Raw genomic sequence first — 25,217 nt, 5'->3', positions numbered from 1 at the left:
TAATATGCAATTGATTGTGGTTACATTGATTTTCTTTAACGATTTGGAACTTAAGAATATTTGGTTCAGGGGAGAAAGAATAAAGCAGCTTTTAGAGATCCTTTTCAGTGTTATCAATAAATGAAGATCCCAATAGCCCTGTATCCTCATTCTAGGGGGTCCAGAAGGAAGAAAGAGGAAATGGGATGAGAAGCAGCTGGACAGAGGTTGAGATTCAAATATTGAGTAACTCTTTTCTCTTTAACCAGTACGAAAGATAAGCATTTAGTTGTTGGTGACTTTAATTTAGACCTTTCTAGTCAATGACAAGGGCCAAGTAAGTACAGTAGCAGTATAGTAAGAATGGTTAAGAGTTCAGGCCATGTCATTAACAGATCTGGATCTGCATCCCAGCTGTGATATATATTAGGTTTGTTATCTTGGACAAGTAACTTACTGACTTCTCTGTGACTCAGTTTCTTCATCTGTAAAATGGAACTAGTGATAAAACCTATTCATTAGTATTGCTTAGGGATTACATTACATGATGTATTTAAAGCACTTGGCATACCGCCTGACACAAATTAAATGCTCAAGAAATGCTAGCTATTATTATTATTATCACTTTAGCCATTATCATCACCATCAGCAGCATTGTTATATGCCTTGTCATTTTGAAAGCTACCTTTGCTCTGGATCTCTTCTCCAGCCTCCGCAGACATTTATCTCTCCTACATCTTCACCCTTTCTGTACCTATTGATTCCTATCAGCTTCTCATATCTTCTTTAGTCTCTATCTCTCTCTAGTTAGAGCCCTGCCTTATTCCTCCCCTTCACAGCTAAAGTTATTCAAAGAATCATTGACATTCAGTATCTTTTCATTGTCACCTCCCATTCACTCCTCAAATCCATAGTCAGCTAGTTTATCCAACACCCTCCCAATTAAAATGACTCTCTTTAAGGTCACCTGGGTGGCTCAGTGGGTTGAGCATCTGACTTAAACTCATTATGGTCTCAGGGTTGTGAGATTGAGCCCTGCATTGGGTTCCATGCTCAGCACGGAGTCTGCTTGAGGATTCTCTCTCCTCCCCCCTTCCCCCCCCCACATGCTTGCTCATAAATAAACTAATTAATTAAATAACAAAAATAAAATTACTCTCTCCAACGTCACCAGCAACTAACTTATTGTCATACTTAGTGTATACCTTTCAGTCTTCATCTTACTTGCCCCCTGGGGCATGGTGTTAACCACTAACTGTTCTTACGTATCCTTTCTTTTTTAGTTTTCTTCCTACATCTCTGACCACTTTTCCTCAGCATCCTTTGCTGGCTTATTTTCCTCTGTCCATGTCCTAGATATTGTTGTTCCTTCAGGTTTTCTCATTGTCCTTCTTTTCTTACTTGAAATGTTCTCTCCAAATGACTTTTTCTGTGCTCTTGGCTTTGGCTATCACCCACAAACTACTAAATTGGCCTATCTTCTAGGTTAAATACCTTCAACTAGGTACTGAACAATCTTGACCTAGAAGTTTCACAGAAAGCTTGAGTCCAGAACTGACGTTTCTCATTTTAATTGTATTTATATTAGGTTTTCCTTGATTTTATTCCTTCTACCTGCATTCATAGTTTTTTACTTATTTTACTTCATTATTTACTTTTATTTATTTTCTAAATTACTATTAATTTTCTTTCCCCCTTGTTAATTTGAAACTTTTAGGGCAATTTTCCAGCCCATTAGGTCCCCTTTCCTTTCCCTATTAATATTTTCACCCATATATGACTCAACTATTTCAACATGGCCCCTAAACTGAACTTCTACCTCAACCTCTTATGAGGTTATGATCAATTATACTTCTGCATGCATTCTCCATCTTAGCAAATGACAAGTTAACCAAGGGAATAACCTGAAGTCATTCTAGATTTTTGCTTCTTGTTTCTCCACCCCATTTAATCAGTTATTAAATCTTGTCAGTTCTGTTCCTACAATATGTCTTCTCTAAGCTCAAGCCCTTGGTATTTTTGTCTATTTCAGTTACCACATTGTTTTCTACATTTTCTGTCATCTTGCTTCCATCCAGTCCGTCTCCCATACTATCATCAGAATCAAGTCTTAAAAATGTTAATGTGACCATAGAGTTTCCCAGTTTAAAATCCTTTCATAATTCTCTGTGCTTTACTGACAGGAACTTCTTGCCCTCTTCCTTAAATATACTTTGTAAATAATGTTCTTTCTTTATGGACCCTCTATCTTGTATACAACTTGATTATAGTCCCTGTCATATTTTACTGTTATTTATTTGCCTCATGATTTCCTACTAGACTGTGTAATTTTTTTAAAACAGAAACTATATCTTATTCATGACTGTATCCCCAGGATCTGGCGCATATAGGTTTTAATTAATATTGAATATGTTTAGAAGAAACCTGTAGTGGCATTGATATATCAAAGCACAAAAAAGTACAACTGGCTATTAGGGAAAATGATTAATCTAGAAATGAAAATGGTATAAGTAGATTTATTAATTTTTCATATATAATCTTTAAATATTTTTATATGCTCTCTTTTCTCCCCTGAACAGAAGAATTTAATTTTTTCTCTCTTTAGCATTCAAGTGTTTCACTGTCTTAAGCATGAAGGAACAGGTGGGAGGACACTGCTGGTAGATGGATTCTATGCAGCGGAACAGGTACTTCAAAAGGCACCTGAGGAATTTGAACTCCTCACCAAAGTACCATTGAAGCATGAATATATTGAAAATGTTGGAGAATGTCACAACCACATGATTGGGGTTGGGCCAGTCTTAAATATCTACCCATGGAATAAAGAACTCTATTTGATCAGGTGAGTACCAAAGAACCAGTGTAATGTTTTTACTAATTATTAACCTTCAAATTATTAGCCTAATGAAAAGCCCTAAAATTCTTATATTGACCATTTTAATCTTGCTGTTTTATAGCTTTTTACTAGTACAATTTCTGTTCTTATTGTACTTCCCATGGAAAAATAGGCCAACAGGTAAAGAATACTAGATTTGAGGGGAGCAGATATTTGAGATAGTATTTTAAAATGAAGACACTATTAAAATTAAAAAGTTGGGATCCCTAGGTGGCACAGTGGTTTAGCGCCTGCCTTTGGCCCAGGGCGCGATCCTGGAGACCCGGGATCGAATCCCACCTCGGGCTCCCGGTGCATGGAGCCTGCTTCTCCCTCTGCTTATGTCTCTGCCTCTCTCTCTGTGTGTGTGTGTGTGACTATCATAAATAAATAAATAAAAATTTAAAAAAATAAATAAAATTAAAAAGTTACTAAATTGTGCTCACTGACCAAACAGCTAGAGTACCCAAAGGCATGACAACCACAACATTTATCGGTAGCCCAGATTTATGCAAATCTCCTGATGTATATATCCAATAGTCTACTAGATATTGCCACTTAGATATCTTATACGATTGCAAAGCACATCATATTCAAAATTGAACTCATCATCTCCACTCATTTCTAAGCTTGCTTCTCCACACCGTGTTGTAAAGATAAAAATAAATTGTTGCCCCTGCCTGTGTCCGTGGATGGTAATATGAACTACACAAATGCTAATCCATTTCCATTGGATAACCTATTCTGAAAAACACCACCTTAGTCATTTCTTGTATCGCCATTCCCTAGAACAATGAGTACATACGCAATATTTTTTCCAACATTTGATAGTAAGCATTTTTTTAAAGATTTTATTTATTTATCCATGAGAGACACACAGAGAGAGAGAGAGGCAGAGACACAGGCAGAGGGAGAAGCAGGCTCCATGCAGGGAGCCTGACATGGGACTCGATCCCAGGTCTCTAGGATCAGGCCCTGGGCTGAAGGCAGCGCCAAACTGCTGAGCCACCCGGGCTGCCCTGTAAACATTTTTAAACATATTGAAAAGTTGAAAGCATTTACAGTAAAACCCATAGACCTACCACCTAGGTTCTACCAGGAAGTATTCCTATGCTTGTTTTATTATCTGTCTGTTTATCTATATATCTGTCAATCTTATTTTTGATGCATTTCAAAGTACATTGTAAAAAAATGTACAGTGTAGATATGACTACATGTCCCCCTAAATACTTCCATATTAACATCTTTAGAGTTCAATATTTGTTTACAAATTTTTAATTTTGAAATAAAATTTACATACAATTATATTTTGAATATCAAATATACACTTGCTGAGTTTTGATAAATGCATATACCTATATAACCCAAACCCCTATAAGATACATAATATTACCATCACTGTAGGAAGTCCCCTTATACTCCTTCCCAGTCCAACCTTGCACACTCTCCCTAGAGGAGATCACTGTTTTGATTTTTGCCACCATAGATTAGTTTTGCCTGTTCTCGAAATTCATACCATAGAATAAATCCGATTTTTTATGAGTAAACACCTGTAATGTTTCTGATTCAGGGTTATAATGATTAAAACTGCCATGAGCATTCATAGAAAAAAGGATTTTTGTAGATACATGTTTTCATTTTACTCACGTAAATAGCTAGGAGTGGAACTGCTAGGTCATAAAGTAGGTGAGTGTTCAATTTCATAAACAATTGCCAGAACTTTTACTAAAGTAGATGTTTTATTTTACATTGTCATTAACAATGTATGAGAGTTATAGCTGCTCCATATCCTTGCTAATATTTGGTGTTGTCAATCTTAATAGTGTTAGCCATTAGTGTGGTTATCTCTTTGGGGTTTGATTTGCAATTTTTTTGAGGACTGATGATGTTGAGCATCTTTCCATGTGCTTATTGGCCATTCATATATCTTATTTTCTGAAGTATCTGGTTATATCTTTTGCCATTTTTTCATTGGGTTATCATTATTGAGTTCTAGGAGTTCTTTACATACCCTAGTCACTATTTCTTACCTGGTATATGTTTTAGGAATATTATTTTCTAATCTGTAGCTTACCTATTTATTTTTAACAGTGTTTTTATAAGCAGAAAATTTTAATACAATTGGGTAGTTTTTTAAATGATTATTGTTTCTGTGATCCATATAAGAAATCTTTCCATGTCAAAGCAAATGGTGGGTATCAGTCAAACATATGGTTTCACTCATACGGGAAATATAAGAAATAGTGAAAGGGATTATAAGGGAAAGGAGGGGAACTGAATGGGAAAAATTAGACAGGGAGACAAACCATGAGAGACTCCTAACTCTGGGAAACAAATAAGGGGTAGTGGAAGGGGAGGCGGGTGGGGGGATGGGGTGACTGAGTGATGGGCACTGAGGGGGGCACTTGATGGGATGAGCACTGGGTGTTATGCTATATGTTGGCAAATTGAACTCCAAGGGACACCTGGGTGGCTCAGCACCTGCCTTCAGCCCATAGCGTGATCCTGGAGTTTCGGGATCGAGTCCCACATCGGGCCCCTGGCGTGGAGCCTGCTTCTACCTCTGCTTGTGTCTCTGCCTCTGTGTGTGTGTGTGTATGTGTGTGTGTGTGTGTGTGTGTCTCATGAATAAATAAATAAATTCTTTTAAAAAATCAAACTCCAGGGATCCCTGGGTGGCGCAGCGGTTTAGCGCCTGCCTTTGGCCCAGGGCGCGATCCTGGAGACCCAGGATCGAATCCCACATCGGGCTCTCGGTGCATGGAGCCTGCTTCTCCCTCTGCCTATGTCTCTGCCTCTCTCTCTCTGTGACTATCATAAATAAATAAATAATTTTAAAAATGTTTAAAAATAAATACATAAATAAATAAATAAATAAAAATAAATAAAAAATCAAACTCCAATAAAAAAACACGAAAAATAAATAAAACATAAAAATGGTAAATAAAAAAAAAAAGAAATCTTTGACTGCTCCCATGACATGATGAGATTCTGTTTTCTAAAGGTGTTATAGTTTTATTTTTTACATCTAAATCTGTGATCTATCTCAATTTTTTTCTGTGTTATGAGGTATAGGTAGAAGTTCATATTTTTTATATATGGATATCCAGATAGCCTCATTTGTTGAAAAGAACTTCCTTTCCCCCCATTGGATTGCCTTTGCAACTTTGTCAAAAATCAAATGACCAGGGCGCCTGGGTGGTTCAGTCAGTTGAGCCTCTGGCTCTTCATTTCAGCTCAGGTCATGATCTCAGGGTCACAGGATCAATTCCCACATCAGGCTCCACACTCAGCAGGGAACCTGCCTGTGGATTCTTTCTCCCTCTCCCTCTGCTCCTCCCCCTGCTTGTGCTCACTCTCTCTCTTTCCCTCTCACTCTCTCTGTCTCTCTCTCTCTCTCAAATAAACAAATAAATCTTTAAAAAATCAAATGATCATATAAATGTAGGTTTGTCTCTGGGATCTCTATTTAATTCCATTATCTATTTGTGGTTCCTTATTACAGTTCCACAATGTCTTGGCTACTGCAGGTTTACAGTAATAAAGTCAGATAATATGTTTGTCAACTTTGTTCTTTTTCAAGATCATTGTGGATATTCTAGATTAGAGGTCTACAAATTTTTTTGTAAAGGACTAGATAGTAAATGGGGTCAAATGTTCTTTATCACAACTACTCAATACTGTTATGGAAGCAAAATAGCAGCTATAAACAATATATAAACGAATGAGTGTGCCTGTTTCAATAAATATTACTTATAAAAATGGGCAGTGGGCTGGATTTGTCCCACAGATCGGATTTTGCCAGCCCTCGTTCTAGATTCTTTATATTTCCATATATATCTTAAAATCAGCTTGTCAATAACTAACAAACTAACACTTTTGAGTCTTGGAATCCATGAACCTGATCTTTATATTTATTTAGGTCTTCTTTAATTTCTCTTAGCAGTGTTTGATAGTATTGAAGATACAGATCTTACATATCTTTTGTTAATTTTATTCCTATTTTTATATTCTGATGGCATTATAAAATTTGAATACTATTTTCAAGTTATTTGCTGCCGTTATATTAAAAAATTGATTTCTTTTTAAATTAGCGTTGTATCCTAGCCTTGCTAAAGTATTCATTAGCTCAAAGTATTTGTTTTCTGGGTTTCTTAGAAAATCATGTTGTAGGGATAGTTATATTTTTTTTCTTTCCAATCGATATGTTTATGTTATTCATTTGTTTTTCTTGCCATGCTACACTGGCTAACACATCCAGTACTATGTTAAATAAGAGTGGTAACACCAGACATCCTTAGGGTAAAAGTGTTCAGTATTTTGCCAGGAATATTAACTATATAAGAGTGTTGATGGAGCGCCTGGGTGGCTCAGTCACTTAAGCAGTCAGCTCTTGATTTCAGCTCAGGTCATGATCTCAGAGTCATGAGATCAAGCCTTGCATCAGGCTTCATACTCAGCAGGAAGTCTGCTTGAGATTCTCTCCCTCTTCCTTTCCCTCCTTCCCTCCCCCTGCTTGTGTGCACTCTCTTTAAATAAATTAATTAATCTTTTAAAGAAAAAGTGTTGGTGATGTCTTTTATCTGCTGGCTGATTTTCCCTTCCACAGTTCCTGAGATTTTTTTAGAATCATAAATGAGTATTGAATTTTGATAAATGCTTTATCTTCATGTCAATTATCAATAGAAATAATTGTGTCATTTATTCTTCTTTATTCTGTTATTATGTTAAATTATATTAATTTCAAATGTTAAGCCAATCCTTGTACTCTGGGAATGGACTGTACTTGGTCATGATTTATTACTCTATACACAAGTGGCTGTGTTTGTCTATGTGTCTGTATGTGTGTATGTTAATACTGTGGGTCCAATCAAGAGATGAATACCACCCAGTAGGGTTTTTTGTTCATTTTAAAATTTTAATTGAAGAATAGTTAACATACAGTGTTATATTAGCTTTAGGTGTACAGTATAGAGATTCAACAATTCTGTACATTACACAGTGCTCATCATGACCAGTTCCCTCCTTAATCCCCATCATCTGTCTCACCTATCCCCACCCACCTCCCCTCTAGTGCCCAATAGTGTGTTCTCTATAGTTAGCCATCTGTTTCTTGGTTTGTCTCTCTCTCTTCATTTTCTTTCCTTCGCTTGCTTTGTTTCTTAAATTCCACACATGAGTAAAATCATATGGTATTTGTCTTTCTCTGACTGACTTAACTTTACTTAAGCATTATACTAAGCATTATACTCTTTGGCTCCATGCATGCTGTTGCAAATGGCAAGATTCATTCTTTTATATGGCTGAATAATATTCCATTATATATGTATATAAATACCACATCTTCTTTATCTATTCATCTATTGATGAACACTTGGGCTGCTTCCATAATTTGGCTAGGCATGCATATATTCCTTCCTTCTGTAATTTCCTTGTATATATTGAATACTAACCCTTTATGAGATATGTCATTTGCAAATATATTTTTCAATTCCAGAGATTGCTGCTTAGTATTGTTAATGATTGTTTCCTTCACTTTGCAAAAGTTTTTATTTTGATGCAGTGGCAATAGTTTATTTTTGCTTTTGTTTCCCTTGCCTCAGGACATATATCTTGAAAAATGTTGCTAAAGGACTTATAAAATTCAACACCCAAAAACAGATAATCCAGTTAAAAAATAGGCAGAAGATATGAATAGACATTTTTCCAAAGAAGGCATACACATGGCTGACAGACACATGAAAAGATGTTCAACATCACTTGACATGAGGAAAATACAAATCAAAACCACGATGAGGGACACCTGAGTGGCTCAGCGGTTCAGCGTCTGCCTTTGGCTCAGGGAGTGATCCCAGATTCCCGGGATCGAGTCCCACATCAGGTTCCTTGCATGGAGCCTGCTTCTCCCTCTACCTGTGTCTCTGCCTCTCTCTGTGTGTCTCTCATGAATATAAAATATATATATATAAAAAACCACGATGAGCTATCACCTCACACCTGTCAAAATGGCTGGTGTAAGAGAATGGTCTAGTTTCATTCTTCTGCATGTGGCAGTCCAGTTTTCCCAACACCATTTATTGAAGAGACTGTCTTTTTTCCAGTGGATATTCTTTCCTACTTTGCCCAAGTTAAGTTGACCATAGAATTGAGGGTCCATTTCTGGGTTCTCTACTCTGTCCCATGGATCTATGTGTGTCTGTTTTTGTGCCAGTACCACACTGTCTTGATGATCACAGCTTTGTAATACAGCTTGAAGTCAGGCATTGTGATGCCACCAGCTTTGGTTATCTTATTCAAGATTGCTTTGGATATTTGGGGTCTTTTCTGGTTCCAAACAAATCTTAGGATTATTTGTTCCAGCTCTGTGAAAAAAAGTTGATGGTATTTTGATGGGGATTGCATTGAATGTACAGGTTGTTCTAGGTATCCTAGACACTTTAACAATATTTGTTCTTTTAATACATGAGCATGGAATGTTTTTCCATTTCTCTGTGTCTTCCTCAATTTCTTTCATGAGTGTCCTAGAGCTTTCTGAGTACCGATCCTTTGCCTTTTTGGTAGGTTTATTCCTAGGTATCTTCTGAGGTTTTGGTGCAATTGTAAATGGGATAGTTTCCTTAATTTTTCTTTCTTCAGTCTCACTGTTATTTTTTAAAGATTTTATTTATTTATTAATGAGAGACACAAAGAGAGAGGCAGAGACATAGGCAGAGAGAGAAGCAGGCTCCACACAGGAAGCCCAATGTGGGACTCAATCCCAGGACCCCGGGATCACGCCCTGAGCCAAAGGCAGACGCTCAACCACTGAGCCTATCCTATCACTTTGCTGAATTTGTATGCCTTCTAGCAATCTTGGGGTGGAGTCTTTTGGGTTTTCCACATGCAGTATCATGTCATCTGCAAAGAGGGAGTGTTTGACTTCTTCTTTGCCAATTTGAATGCCTTTTATTTCTTTTTGTTGTCTGATTGCTGAGGCTAAGATTTCCAGTACTATGCTGAACAACAGTGGTGAGAGTGAACATCCCTGTCGTGTTTCCGATCTTAGAGGAAAGGCTCTCCATTTTTCCCCATTGAGAATGATACTTGCTTTGGGCTTTTTATAGATGACTTATTAAGATGCTAAGGAATGTTCCCTCTATCCCTACAGTCCGAAGAGGTTTAATCAAGAATGGATACTATAGTTTGTCAAATGCTTTTTCTGCATCTACTGAGAGGATCATATGGTTCTTGTCCATTCTCTTATTAATGTGGTGTATCACTTATTGATTTGAGGATGTTGAATCACAGTTGCAGCCCAGGAATAAATCTCACTTGATCATGGTGAATTATCTTCTTAATGTAGTGTTGGATCCTATTAGTTAGTATCTTTGTGAGCATTTTAGCATCCATGTTCATCAGGGATATTGGTCTGTAATTCCCCTTTTTGGTGGGATCTTTGTCTGGTTCAGGGATCAAGGTAATCCTGGCCTCAAAGAATGAATCTGAAGGTTTTCCTTCCATTTCTATTTTTGAAACAGCTTCAGAAAAATAGGTATTGGGCAGCCTGGGTGGCTCAGCGGTTTAGCACTGCCTTCGGCCCAGGGCATGATCCTGAAGACCCGGGATTGAGTTCCGCATCGGGCTCCCAGCATGGAGCCTGCTTCTCCCTCTGCCTGGGTCTCTGGCCTCTCTCTATGTGTGTGTCTCATGAATAAATAAAATATCTTTTTTTAAAAAAAGAAAAATAGGTATTAATTCTTTCTAAATGTTTGGGAGAGTTCCCCTGGGAAGCCATCTGGCCCTGGATTCTTTTGTTGGGAGATGTTTTATTACTGATTCAATTTCCTTGCTGGTTATGGGTCTGTTCATGTTTTCTATTTCTTCTTGTTTCAGTTTTGGTAGTTTATATGTTTTTAGGAACACATCCATTTCTTCCAGATGGCCTAATTTGTTGGCATATAGTTACTCATAATATGTTCTTATAATGGTTTGTATTTCTTTGGCATTGGTTGTGATCTCTCCTCTTTCATTCCTGATTTTATTAATTTGGGTCCTTTCTCTTTTCTGTTTGATAAGTCTGTCCTAGAGGCTTATCAATCTTATTAATTCTTTCAATGAACCAGCTCCTAGTTTCATTTATCTGTCCTACTGTTCTTTTGGTTTCTATTTCATTGAATTCTGATCTAATATTTATTAATTCTCTTCTCCTCCTGGGTTTAGGTTTTATTTGCTGTTCTCTCTCCAGCTCCTTTAGGTGTATGGTTAGGTTGTGTAGTTGAGACCTTTCTTGTGTCTTGAGAAAGGCTTGTATTGCCATATACCTCCCTCTTAGGACCACCTTTGCTGCCCAAAGGTTTTGAACAGTTGTGTTTTTCATTTTCATTTGCTTCCATGATCTTTAAAAATTCTTCTTTAGGGATCCCTGGGTGGCGCAGTGGTTTAGCGCCTGCCTTTGGCCCAGGGCACAATCCTGGAGACCCGGGATTGAATCCCATGTCGGGCTCCTGGTGCATGGAGCCTGCTTCTCCCTCTGCCTGTGACTCTGCCTCTCTCTCTCTCTCTCTCTCTCTCTCTCTCTCTGTGTGACTATCATAAATAAATTAAAAAAATCAAAAAGAAAAAAAGAAAAAAATTCTTCTTTAATTTCCCATTCATTCTTTAATAGGATGCTCTTTATCTTCCATGTATCTGCATTCTTTCCAAATTTTCTCTTGTGGTGGACTTCAAGTTTCAAAGCATTGTGGTCTGAAAATATGCAGGGAATGATCCCAATCTTTTTTGTACCAGTTGAGACCTGATTTGTGACACAGTAAGTGATCTGTTCTGGAGAATGTTCTATGTACACTCGAGGAGAATGTGTATTCTGTTGCATTAGGATGGAATGGTCTGAATATATCTGTAAAGTACATCTGGTCCAGTGTGTTATTCAAAGCCCTTGTTTCCTTGTTGATCTGCTTAAATGATCTGTCCATTGAAGTGAGTGGGGTATAAACTCCGTACTCTTACTATATTGTTATCAATGTGTTTCTTAAATTTTGTTATTAGTCAGTTTATATGATTGGCTGCTCCCAAGTTAGGGGCATAAATATTTACAATTGTTAGATCTTCTTGTTGGATAGACCCTTTAATCATGATATAGTGCCCTCCTCATCTCTTATTACAGTCTTTGGTTTAAAATCTAATTTGTCTGATATAAGGATTGCTACCCCAGCTTTCTTTTCATGTCCATTAGCGTGATAAATGGATCTCCACTCCCTCACTTTCAATATGGAGTTGTTTTTTGGTCTAAAATTAGTCTCTTGTAGGGATGCCCGGGTGGCTAAGTGGTTTGGCGCCACTTTCAGCCCAGGGCGTTATCCTAGGGTCCCAGGATCGAGTCCCACGTCAGGCTCCCTGCATGGAGCCTGCTTCTCCCTCTGCCTGTGTCTCTGCCTCTTGCTCTCTCTGTGTCTCTCATGAATAAATAAATAAAATCTTTTTAAAAATAAAATAAAATAAGTGTCTTGTAGACAGCATATTGATAGGTTTTGCTTTTTTATCCAATCCGACATCCTGTGTCTTTTGATTGGAGCATTTAGCTCATTTACATTCAGAGTAACTATTGAAAGATATGAATTAAGTACCATTGTATTACCTGTAAAGTTACTGGTTTTGTATATTGTCTTTGTTACTTCCTGGTCTTTGTTACTTTTGGGCTCTCTCTTCACTTAAAGGATCCTTTTTAATATTTATTCCAAGGCTGGTTTAGTGATCCAGAATTCCTTTAGTTTCTATTTGCCCTGGAAGCTCATCTCTCCTCCTATTTTGAGTGACATCCTAGGTGGATAAAGTATTCTTGGCTGCATGTTTTTCTCATTTAGCACCCTGAATATATAATGACAGTCCTTTCTGGCCTTCAGGTCTCTGTGGAGAATCTGCTGCTAGATAATATTTCTAGTCTTGAAGGCTATGTAACTCTTGTCCAGAGATGCTTTCAGGACTTTGTCTCAGAATTGCAGGTTTCACCATTATGTCAGGGTACTGACCTATTTTTATTGATTTTGAGGGAGTTTCTCTGTGCCCCTTGGACTAGAGTGCCCGTTACTTCGCCAGATTAGGGAAGTTCTCAGCTATGATTTGCTCCAACATACCTTCTTTGCCTCTCTCTTCCTCTTCTTTTGGGATCTCAATATTCTAATATTGTTTCAAGTTATGGTATCACTTATCTCTCAGACTCTCCCTTCATGATCCATCAGCTGCTTATCTCTCTTTTTCTCAGCTCCTTTATTCTCCATTATTTTGTCTTCTATGTCACTAATTCTCTGTTCTGTGCCATTTTTCTTAGCCATCAGAGCTCCAGTTTTTTATTGCATCTCATTAATACCCTCTTTGATTTTGACCTTATTAGATTTTAGTCCTTCTATTTCTGCAGAGGGGATTCTCTAGTATCTTCTATGCTTTTTTCAAGCACAGCTAGTATCTTTATATTTGTTATTCTGAACTCTAGTTCTGAAATCTTACTTATATCCATACCAGTTAGGTCCCTGGCAGTCAGTGCTGCCTCTTGCTTTCTGTTTTGAGGTGACTTTTTCCATCTTGTCTTTCTGTCCAAAGAAAAATAAATGAATAAGAGAAAAAGGTACTAAAATAGAAACAATGATCCCAGAGAAACATACTAAACAAATCAGAAGAGACCCAAAACCGAAAAAAAAAATAAAAAGAGACAATATATTCAGACAGGTGAACAGAAGAGAGCAGTGCGGTGGATCCTGTGTGTATTTTGGTCTGTTAGAAGAGTAGAACCCAAAATCATAAAGAAAGGAAAATCTATATATGTATAAAAATAAAATAAAATACAATGAAAGGATAGAATGGAACTGTCAAAATGAAAGTTAAAAGACACACACACAAAAAAAGAATATAAACAGAGAGGTGAGCAGAAGATAAGAATACATTATATTTTAGTGTATTTTGGTCTGTTTGTTAGAAGAAAGTGCATCCCAAAATTGTAAAGAAAGAAAAACATACATAAACAAAAATAAAATGAAATACAATGAAAGGATAGAATGTAAGTGTAAAAATTAAAATTAAAAAAAGATCTTTTTAAAAGAGTTGATAATATAAAGAATTGGTCGAAAAAGGAAAGAGAAAAAATTAAAATTGAAAGACTAAAGAATCATGGAGGAAATAACATGAATTCTATCTACTATTTTTCCCAGCACTGCATTTTTGCATTTCTGCGTGATCGGTAAACTTGCTCTTAGCTAGATGTTCTTGCTGGTCATCTGGGGAAGGGACTGTTGCGCTGATGCGCCCCCCCCCCCACCCGTGGAATCACACCGCCCTCTCCAGGGGGCCAGGCTAAAGCATCTGCTCTATGGGGCTTTTGTTCCCTGCAGGCCTCCTGCTTTGCTTTACAGAAGGAGAATGAAAATGGGGCCTCCCCACCCCCAGCCCTGGAGCGGAAAGCTTGGGGCCCCCACTCCTCAGTGTGCTCTCTGGGAAAAAGCAGTCACTCCTGTGTCCATGGTCTCCGCATTCCGTTGCTCACTCAGCCGGCGACCAAGCATTTCTATCTCGGGCACACGACCCCATTTCGAGGGTCCAAACCCTGCAAACACCTGCGGAGGTACCCACAGTGCTCCTTCCGGGGGAGGCAGGGGGTGGCCCGGGGGTTCTGCTGCTCTCTAGGGCCTTGCTCAGGGAGCGGTCGCCCACCATGGCGCAGTTTGCAGTTTATGGCAATCCGGAGCTGAGAGCCCACTCCTGGGCTGCTCATTGCAGCCGGCTTCCCGCTCTGCTGCCGAGGACCTGTGCGGCTCGGGCACCCCAGGCTTCCTGTGACCCAGGGATCCCGAGACACACTGTCCCCCCGAAGATTCGCCCCAGCTTCACACCCCCCCCCACCCAGCGCCGGGGGGTCCCCCCTGGAACAGACTTCTAGAAGTTCTCATTTTGCACCCTGCTGCTCGGGCCCTTACCAATAGCCAGCTGATGGAGACTCCCTGCCCCATGACTCCTCTTCCCACACGTCACCTTGGATTCACTTCTCCACACCTCCAACCTTGCAGAAAGTGGTAGCTTTTGTGTTTGTAGAGTTGCCGCTATTTTCTTAGGTGTCAGGTTGAGTTCGCAGGTGTTCAGAATGATTTGAGAGCTAGCTAGCTGAATTCCTGGGACCCGACGAGAAACGCAGGGCTCCGGCTCCTCCGCCCTCTTGGACACTCTCTGGAACGGTTTTCTCCATTTCACTTTCTGCTGCTTCATTATTAGTGTACAGGGATGCAAGCGTGGATTTGCACGTGGATTTCGTCTCCTGCACCTTTACTCAATTCCCCTTTCTTTCCAGTAGTTGTTGGTAGAGTCGTTGGGAGTCTTTTCTATGTAGAGTACCCTGTCATCTGCAAAAAGTGGAAGTTTGGCTTCTTACTTACTGATTTGGAGGCCTTTTATTTCTCTCTGTTGTCTGACTGCTGAGGCTGGGCCTTCCAGTACTATGTAGAACAGCAGTGGTGAGAGTGGGCATCCTTGTCCTATTCCTGACCTTAGGGGAAAGCTCTGTTTTTCATCATTGTGTATGATGTTAGCTGTGGGCTTTTCAAATATGGCCTTTATTATATTGAGATATGTTCCCTCTAGACCTACTTTGTTGAGGCTTTTATCATGGATGGATGTTGTGCTTCATCAAATGCTCCTTCTGCATCTAGTGAAATGATCATATGGTTCTTATCCTTTCTCTCACTGATGTGATGTATCACACTGATTGATTTGCAAATATTGATACACAATTGCATCCTAGGAATAAATCCCACTTGTGTGTAGTGAATTATTTTTTAAATGTACTATTGGATTTGACTTGCTAGTAATTAGTGGAGGATTTTTGCACCTATGTTCATCAGAAATATTTGCCGGTGCTTCCCCTTTTCTTGTGATGTCTTTATCTGGTTTTCATATCAGAGTGATACTGGCCTCATAGAATGATTTTGCAAGTTTTCCTTCCATCTCTATTTTTTTTAAAGTTTGAGAACAGGTATTAACTCTTTAAATGTTTGGTAGAACTCTGCCAGGAATCCGTCTGACCGTGGACTTTTGCTTATTGGGAGTTTTTTTAATATGGACTCAATTTCTTTGCTGGTTATCATTTTGTTCAAATTTTCTATTTCTTCTTTTTTCAGTTTTGGTAGTTTATATGTGTCTAGAAATTTATCCATTTCTTCCAGGTTGGCCAATTTGTTGACATATAGTTTTCCATCATAGTCTTTTATGATTTTTTGTATTTCTGTGGTGTTGGTTGTTGGGTGTGATTTCTCTCTCATTTGTGATTTTATTTATTTGGGTCCTTTCTCTTTTCTTTTTCATAAGTCTGGCTGAGTTTTATCAATTGTGCAATTTTTCAAAGAACCAGCTCCTGGTTTCATTGATCTCCTCTACTGTTTTAGTTTCTATCTCATTTACTTCTTCTCTAATCTTCATTTTTTCCTTTCTTCTGCTGGTTTTAGGCTTCACTTGTTGTTTTTCTAACTCCTTTAGGTGTAAGGTTAGGTTGTTTATTTTAGATTTTTCTTGCTTCTTGAGGTAAGCCTGTATTGCTATAAACTTCCCTTTTAGAACAGCTTTTGCTGCATCCCAAGTATTTTGGACTGTTGTGTTTTCACTTTTACTTGTCTCCATTTTTATTTATTCTTTGATTTTTTTGATTGACCCATTGATTGTGTAGTAGCATGTAATTTAACCTTCATGTATCTGTGGTTTTTCCAGAGTTTTTCTTGTGATTGACTTCTAGTTTCATGGCATTATGGCCACAAAAGATACATGATGGGACTTTGATATTCATGAATTTGTTGAGACTCGTTTTGTGGGCTAATATGTGATCTATTCTGGATAATGTTCCCTGCACATTGAAAAGAATGCGTATTGTGCTGTTTTAGGATGAAATGTTCTGAATGTTTACCTGTTAAATCCATCTGGTCCAGCGTGACATTCAAAGCCATTGTTTCCTTTTGATTTTCTGTTTGTATAATCTGTCAATTGATGTAAGTGGGGTGTTAAAGACTCCCACTATTATTCTATTACTATCAATAAATTCCTTTATGTTCATTATTAACTTTTATGTATTTGGGTGCTCCCATGTTGGGTGCGTACTTTCAATTGTTATATCTTCTTGTTGGATTTTCCCCTTTACTATTGAATAGTGTACTTCTTTGTCTCTTCTTACACTCTTTGCTGTAAAGTCTATTTTTTCCAATACAAGTATTCATACAACAGCTTGCTTTTGACATCACATCCACTTGCATGATAGATGTTTCTCCATCTCCTCACTTTCAATCTGCAGGTCTCTTTGGGTCTATAATGAATCTCTTGTAGGCAGCATATAGATGGATTTTGTCTTTTTATCCACTGTCACTCTATGTCTTTTGATTGAGTTGTTTAGTTCATTTACTTTCGAAGTAATTATTGATAAATATGTATTATTGCCATTTTCTTACTTGTTTGTGGTTGTTTTTGTAGTTTTTCTCTGATCATTTTTTTTCTCTTGCTCTCTTTCACATTTTGCTGGCTTTCTTTAGTTATATGCTTGGATTCCTTTCTCTTTATTCCTTGCATATTTATTACCAGTTTTTGATTTGTCGTTACATTAGGTTTGTATATGACATCTTCTGCATATAGAGGCCTATATTTAGTCGCTGGTCATTTATGTTTGAACCAAGTCTTTACTCCTCTCCTCCTTATATTTTAGGTTTATGGTGTCATATTTTACATTATTTTATTTTATGAATCCCTTGACTGATCTTTACAGAAATACTTATCTTTACTGCCTTTGTGTTTTTGACTTTTCATACTCTCCTTTTTGGTCTTTCCTTTCCACTCAGAGTCCCCTTTAACATTTGTTATAGGGTTGGTTTAGTGGTCATGAAGCCCTTTAGGTTTGGTTTGTCTGGGAAACTCTTTATCTCTCCTTCTATTCTGAACAACAGCCTCGCTGGATAGAGCATTCTTGACTGAAGATTGTTTCCTTTTAGACCTCTGAATATATCCTGCCACTCCCCTCTGGCCTGCAAACTTTGTGCTGAAAAATTCTGCTATAAGTCTTATGGGGTTTCTTTTGTATATGACTGTCTTCTTTTCTCTTGCTGCTTTAAAATTTTTTCCTTATCATTACTTTTTGCCATTTTAACTACTATGTGTCTTGGTGTGGACTTCCTTGAGTTGATTTGGGGCGGGGGGCGGATCTCTGTGCCTCCTGCATCTGGATATCTGTTTCCTTCCCCAGATTAAGGAAGTTTCCAGCTATTATTTCTGCAAATCAATGTTCTGTCCCCTTTTGTCTCTCTCTTATTCTCTTGGGATCCCTGGAATGTGAATGTTATTATGCTTGACGGAGTGGCTGATTTTCCTAAGACTATTTTTTTTAAAGATTTTATTAATTTATTCATGAGAGACACACAGAGAGAGGCAGAGACACAGGCAGAGGGAGAATCGGGGTTCCCTCAGGGAGCCTGATGCAGGACTTGATCCCAGGACCCCAGGATCATGACCTGAGCCAAAGGCAGATGCTCAACCACTGATTCACCCAGGCGTCCTTCTAAGGCTATTCTTATTTTGCATAATTTCTTTTCGTCTCAGCTGCTCAGCCTGATTACTTCCCATTACTCTGTCTTCCAGGTCACCGATTGACTCCTCTGCTTCCTCTAGCCTGCTATTTATTATGTCAAGTGTATTTTTAGTTTCATGTATTGTGTTCTTCATCTCTGATTGGTTCTTCTTTTGTCTCTTTGATAAGGCTCTTACTGACATCCTCCTCTCTTTTCTCAGGTCCAGTGAGTATCTTTGTGATCGCTACTTTAAATTCTCTATCAGGCATATTCTTACATCCATTTTTGCTTACATGTCTTGCTGTGGTTTGGTTCTGTTATTTCATTTGGGACATATTTTTGTGTCCTCCTTTTGTCTAACTCTCTGTGCCTGTTTCTGTGTGTTAGGAACATCAGGTATGTCTCTTGCTCCTGGCGGGTAATGGCCTTATGAAGAAGGGGTCCTGTAGTGCCCTGGAGCGCAGTGTCCCCTGTTCCCCGAGGCCTGGAGCTCCAGGGAGTATCTCCTATGTGTGTTGTGTATGCCTGCTTTTTAGTCCTGGTCTCTTTTGCCTTCAGTCCAGTTGTCTGAAGAGGTTCTCTTTGCCTGTTTTGGGCAGTGTTTGATCCCCAGCAGGACTGGGGCCCATTTTAACCAGCTGTGTGCTGCTGTGTTTGTTTAATGGGACATCCTGCCACTGCCGTGACTGAAATCATGTAAATCCTGCAGGTTGGGAGATCAGGTGTTGATGGTGTTTTGGCTGGTCTTTTGATTGGGGGGTGGGGGGAGACACCACACTGAGACAGAAGTATGACTAGACTGGACTGATCTGCCCAAGTGTGAGGGGGTGTGGCTTGGTGTAAGCAAGCTAGGTAATGAGTATGGACACTGTAGTGCTTTTCACAGATGGCCTTGTGTTTATGCTGGGATTTGGGGGCAGGAAGTGGTGCCTGCCAATTCTTCCATTCCTGGCGGGGCCTCCCTGTCATCCTTGCCTCTCTGGGCCATGCTCTGATGTGAGCAAATCACTCTCCTTTCCATCTGCCCCTGGCATTTTTCAAACTGCTGCTTCTGTACTCTATCTCTGAGGGCCATTTGTTCTGTTGTCTCTTTAAGGGGAGGAACTCAACTTTGAACACCCACTGGACTCTCCCAGAGCTGAACTGGCAATTTTTTAGATTCCAGGATTTAAGTCCTACTGGTTGTATGAACTCATGAAATTTGGGCCTTCTCATTTCCAGAGCCAAATGTTATGGGGATTCATTTTCCCTGTGTGGCCTTGCCAGTGTGAAAGTCTGTTTTTTGCCCTTCTACAAGCCAGTGACTCCCTCCCCATCACAGAGAGGCCATGGCATGTTTTGCTCCCTACCAAGTCTCCATCCTCCCTCCCTCTTCAGTGTGGCCTCTTCTTTACCTTTAGTTAACTACCTTTAGTTAAATTGTTCTTCCAGTCTTCAGATCCATTTTCTGGGTTATTTACACTGATGTGACTGTTATCTAGTTGTATCCATGGGAGGAGATGAGCTTGCTTAGGGTCCTCCTATTCTGACATCTTCCCAGCTGAGCTTCACACAGGAGCCTAATATAAGGTATTATGAGGCTATAATAAGAGAGAAATTGTAAGATCTAATGAAATTCAGTATAGTACCCTAGGTCTGAGGCAGAGTATCTAAGGGGTTCCAACCTCAAAGAAAGCATGGTTCAGCCACCTGATATCAGAGAAGTTTGCTGTTTTGGCTAGGCAAGAGCTGGACTAGAGTTGCTAAGCAAACAATAGGCCACCTCTCAGAGTACAAGCAGGAGAACAGGCAGTCAGCAAGGTGGTATGAGTATGCAAAAGAAGTCTGGATGCCAATGAAAGCAGAAAGAATTAAGAGCACACAGATAGTACAGAGATGAGAGTGAGGGATGGGAACTTGCAGGATTACCATTCAGTGTATGTCCCTGTAGAACGCAGGAGGCTACCTGCAAGTCATGTGGAAGCTCCATGTTGAGAGGGTTGTGGAAAGGTTTTCACCAGGCTGAGGCTGAAAGGCTGCATAAGGACCAAGTCCTGGGCCCCAAGGGGCTGACATGCTCACAATCACACAGTAGAGTCCTGGCCAGGTCCAGAGATACTATCAAGAGAACTTCTTTCTCCCGTCCCTTCAGCGCCTTCTACTGAGAAATTTTAAGTATTGTGCTCACTCTCAAGGAGAAATGCTTAAAGGATTCTTAGAGAACATATACTATGTAAGGAAAGATGCATTTGGAACTAAGAAGCAATAAATAGGTAACTGAATACACAGCTGGTTTCAGCTTAATATCAGGTTGAGAAATATTTCATCTAGGTTCAAGAGGGACATTGATCTGCAATTTTCTTTTTTGGTGACTTTTTAAATATTTTGGTGTTATGCTAATTTTGTAAAACTCTGGTTTAGCAAAGAATCTGTATAATACTTTATTATTTCCATCTTAAATGTTTCCTAGAATTTACTAGAGAACCTGTCTGTGTGGATGGACTTTATCTTATGGGATGGTTTTGAATATTCAGTGTTTGCCATATAGCGCTAATAAGATTCTGTTTCCTCCTTAGTGTTTCAAGAAATGTGTACATTTTACCTAAGTTGTCAAATCTGTAGTCATAAAATCATTCATAATATTTGCTTATTGTTTTCCTAAAGTCTGTAGGCTCCAGTGATATCAGATGCTTGGTATTGGTAATAATTGCTCTATGTTTATCTTGTTGAGTCTAAGAGTCTAACAATTTTCTTGGTCATTTCAATGAGCCATCTTGTTGGTTTGTTATTTTTCTCCATTATTTGTTTCTACCTTATTGATTTGTGTTCTTATCTTCTTCATTATTCTCTTATTTTTATATGTTTCTGGCTTGATTTATTCTCAGTCTTCAAGTTGCCTAAGGTAGAACCTAAGGTCATTGATTTTATACATTTAGCCTTTTTTATTATTCTTTTCCCTTTAAATTTTTTATCTGAGTATAGCTGAAAAACAAGTTACATTAGTTTCAGGTGTACCGCATAGTGATTCAACACTCAATAAGTGATACTACACTCACCACAAGTGTAACTCCCACCTGTCACCACACAGTGCTATTACAACATCATGGACTGTCTTCCCTGTGATGTGCCTTTTATTCCCATGACTTATTTATCCCATATCTGGAAGCCTGTATCTCCCTCTTCCCCTTACCTATTTTGCTCATCTCCTTACCCCCTTCCCTTCTAGCAACCAGCAATTTTACATTTAGTCTCTTCTAATATAATCATTTAAAGCTATAGTTTTGCCTCTAAGCCCTTTTTGCTGCATCCCCACAAATATTGATATGTTTTGTTTTTGTGATCATTAAGTACAACATATTTTCTAATTTCCCTTTTCTTTCTTTAACCATGTATTAAGTAGAATTATGTTAATTTTCAAGTATCTCACCATGTATTTTTTTTTAAAGATTTATGTATTTATTTATGAGAGAGAGAGAGAGGCAGAGACACAGGCAGAGGAAGAAGCAGGCTCCATGCAGGGAGCCCAACTCGGGACTCGATCCCAGGACCCCAGGATCGCACCCTGGGCCAAAGGCAGGCGCCAAACCGCTGAGCCACCCAGGGATCCCCTCTCACCGTGTATTAACTACAATCATGTTCTTTAATTTCCAAATATCCAAGGTTTTTGTAGGTATCTTAATTTTTTAAAAGATTTATTTATTTATTCATGAGAGACAGACTGAGAGAGAGGGGCAGAAACACAGGCCGAGGGAGAAACAGGCTCCTCAGGGAGCCCAACGTGGGACTCGATCCCAGATCCCAGGATCACGACCCGACCCTTCTTAGGCTTACTCTTTGCATTCTATTAAGTGTTCCATTCTTTCTTCTAACTTATCTTTATTTTTATATTTATTTTTTAATAAATTTATTTTTTATTGGTGTTCAATCTACCAACATACAGAATAACCCCCAGTGCTCAGCCCGTCAAGTGCCCCCCTCAGTGCCCGTCACCCAGTCACCCCCACCCCCCGCCCTCCTCCCCTTCCACCACCCCTAGTTCGTTTCCCAGAGTTAGGAGTCTTTATGTAATGTCTCCCTTTCTGATATTTCCCACACATTTCTTCTCCCTTCCCTTATATTCCCTTTCACTATTATTTATATTCCCCAAATAAATGAGAACATATAATGTGTGTCCTTCTCCGATTGACTTACTTCACTCAGCATAATACCCTCCAGTTCCATCCACGTTGAAGCAAATTGTGGGTATTTGTCGTTTCTAATGGCTGAGGAATATTCCACTGTATACATAAACCACACGCCGGGACACCTGCACCCCAAAGTTTCTAGCAGCAATGTCCACAATAGCCAAACTGTGGAAGGAGCCTCGGTGTCCAACGAAAGATGAATGGATAAAAAAGATGTGGTTTATTTTTATATTTAAAGTGTGGTTTTGTTAATATATACTTTAGTCTTGCTTTTTTATCCTGGAAACCTCTTTGAATTAGGATATTTAGTACATTAGCATTTTTAAAGCTTTAAAACATTTTTAAAGTTTTTATTTGTATATCGTAAAATAATGTTTTAAATGAACAATTCAGTAATTATTAATGTACTTACAAAGTCATGGAATCATCATCACAATCCAGTTTTTGGACATTTCTATCACCCCAAAAGTTTCCTCATACCCATTAAACAGTCACTCCCCACTCCTGAACCCCACCACATACAAAGCCTTTGATAATTACTAATTTAAATTCTGTGTCTACAGATTTTGGACATCTTATATAAATGGAATCATATGATATATGGTCTTTCATGTCAGCTTTCTTTCACTTAACAAAATGTTTTTTTAATATTTATTCATGAGAGACACAGAGAGAGAGAGAGGCAGAGACACAGGCAGAGGGAGAAGCAGACTCCCTGTGGGGGGCCCGATGCGGGACTCGATCCCAGAATCCCGGGATCACCACCTGAGCCGAAGGCAGCCGCACAAAAACTGAGCCATGCAGGAGTCTCTCACTTAGCAAAATGTTTTCTAAGTTCATCCATGTTGTAAAATGTACCACTTTAGTTGCTGAGTAGTATTTTATTATAAATATATCACATTTTGTTTATACATTCAACAATAATGGATATTTAGATTATTTCTAGTTTGAGATATTCCTAATAATATTGCTGTGAAAATTTATGTACGTGTTTATATAGATATGTTTTCATTTCTTTTGAGTAGACTTCTAGGAATGTAATTACTAGTTCATATATTAAATCTATGTTTATACCTTTGAGGAACTGCCAGACTTTTCCACTCTGGATGCACCAGTTTACATTCCTGCCAGTAATGTATGAGGACTTCAGTTTCTATACATCCTCACCAACAGTTGTCATTATCTGTCTTTTTGATTATAACCATTCTAGTGCATGTGAACTAGTATCTCATTGTGATTTTGATTTGCAGTTCCCTGGTGACTAATGATGTTGAGAAGCTTTTTATATGCCTTTTGACCATTTGTAAATCTTTAGTCAAATATTTTGCCTATTTTTAAATCGTATCATTCATCCTCTTGTTGGTTACTTTATGAGTTTTTTTAAATATTCTGAATACAAGTTCTTTATTGGATATATTATTCACAACTATTTCTCTCCCAGTCTGTGGCTTGTGTTTTTACTTTCTTGAGTGTGTTATTTGATGTACTAAAAGTTTTAAATTTTGATGAAGTTAAAATTATCTATTTTTGTTGCTTATGCTTTTTGTGTTGTATCTAAGAAGCCTTTGCCTAGGGCAGCCCTGGTGACCCAGCAGTTTAGCGCCGCCTTCGGCCCAGGGTGTGATCCTGGAGTCCCGGGATGGAGTCCCACATCGGGCGCCCTGCATGGAGCCTGCTTCTCCCTCTGCCTGTGTCTCTGCCTCTCTCGAATAAATAAATAAAATCTTTTAAAAGTACATTATATTTTTCAGTTCTAAAATTTACAATTGGTTCTTTTTTATACTTCTTATTTGTTAGGAATTTCTATCCCTTCATTACAAGCATATTTTTACCTCATTGATATAGTAAAAATACCTACTTTAACTGGGCATTATACTATATGTTGGCAAATTGAATTTAAATAAAGAAATATAAAAAAAATACCTACTTTAAAATCCTTGTCTGATAATTCCAACATATTAGACATCTCAGGATTGACCTTTGCTCTATTTTCCCTTCATAAGAGGTAACATTTTTCTGGTTCTTGTTACATGAACAATTTCGGATTGTATTCTGGAGAATGTGAATGTTATTGAGACCCTAGATTCTGTTATATTTGCCCAAAGAATGTTGGGTTTTGTGGTGTTTTTCAACAGGCAATTAATTTAGTTGTACTCAAAGTTCTTTGATAGCTGAAATTTCTGTTCAGTTGTTGTATCTCTAGATGTAATACTAGGAGGTTTTCTTTACTATATGCAATTCAAGGGTCATCCTTCCAGGTATTTTTTTTCCTTCCAGGTATTTGAGTAGAGCTTGGTGTTCTTCTCTGATTCTCTCCTTTCTAGGTTTTTCTCTTCACTTTTTGGTGGCAGTGGTTGCACCAAACCTATCTTCTGGTTCTTCAGGCCGGAAAAACTAGGAGTTCTTTTGGGGTTTCAGTGGCCCAATATGGTGCAGGTTGTGGCAAGCCCTCAGGCTAGATGTCATGAAAATGAGAAACTCACCCAGTGCAGTTCCTTTCTTTCAACTGTCAGCTCCATTCCAGAGTCTACCTCTATGATACCTTCAGGTAGTTATATTTTGCATTTTATCAGCTTTTAGTTGTCACCTATGAAAGGAGGGCATTGATCCAATAGTTTACTTACCCAATACCAGAAACAGAATACAGTG

The 25,217-nt window shown here is 38.5% G+C and overlaps 1 protein-coding gene across 4 annotated transcripts in view; it reads left to right on the top strand.

The window, feature by feature from the left end:
* The window catches only part of TMLHE (trimethyllysine hydroxylase, epsilon), a 117,862-nt gene that overhangs the window by 67,994 nt on the left and 24,651 nt on the right, over positions 1–25,217 (top strand). For 2 of the 4 annotated variants that reach the window (XM_025460498.3, XM_025460499.3), the window contains one exon: positions 2,585–2,821. In XM_025460498.3, coding sequence (XP_025316283.1) covers positions 2,585–2,821 — 237 coding nt within the window. Of the gene's footprint in view, positions 1–2,584; positions 2,822–24,127; positions 24,305–25,217 lie in introns of those variants that run through there. The other 2 variants (XM_025460503.3, XM_025460501.3) reach the window with 2 other exon arrangements.

Source organism: Canis lupus, chromosome X (genome assembly GCF_003254725.2).
Source record: "Canis lupus dingo isolate Sandy chromosome X, ASM325472v2, whole genome shotgun sequence".
NCBI classification, from domain to species: domain Eukaryota; kingdom Metazoa; phylum Chordata; class Mammalia; order Carnivora; family Canidae; genus Canis; species Canis lupus.
The sequence above is the reverse complement of the archived record's forward strand: the minus strand, read 5'-3'. Positions and strand labels throughout refer to the sequence as shown.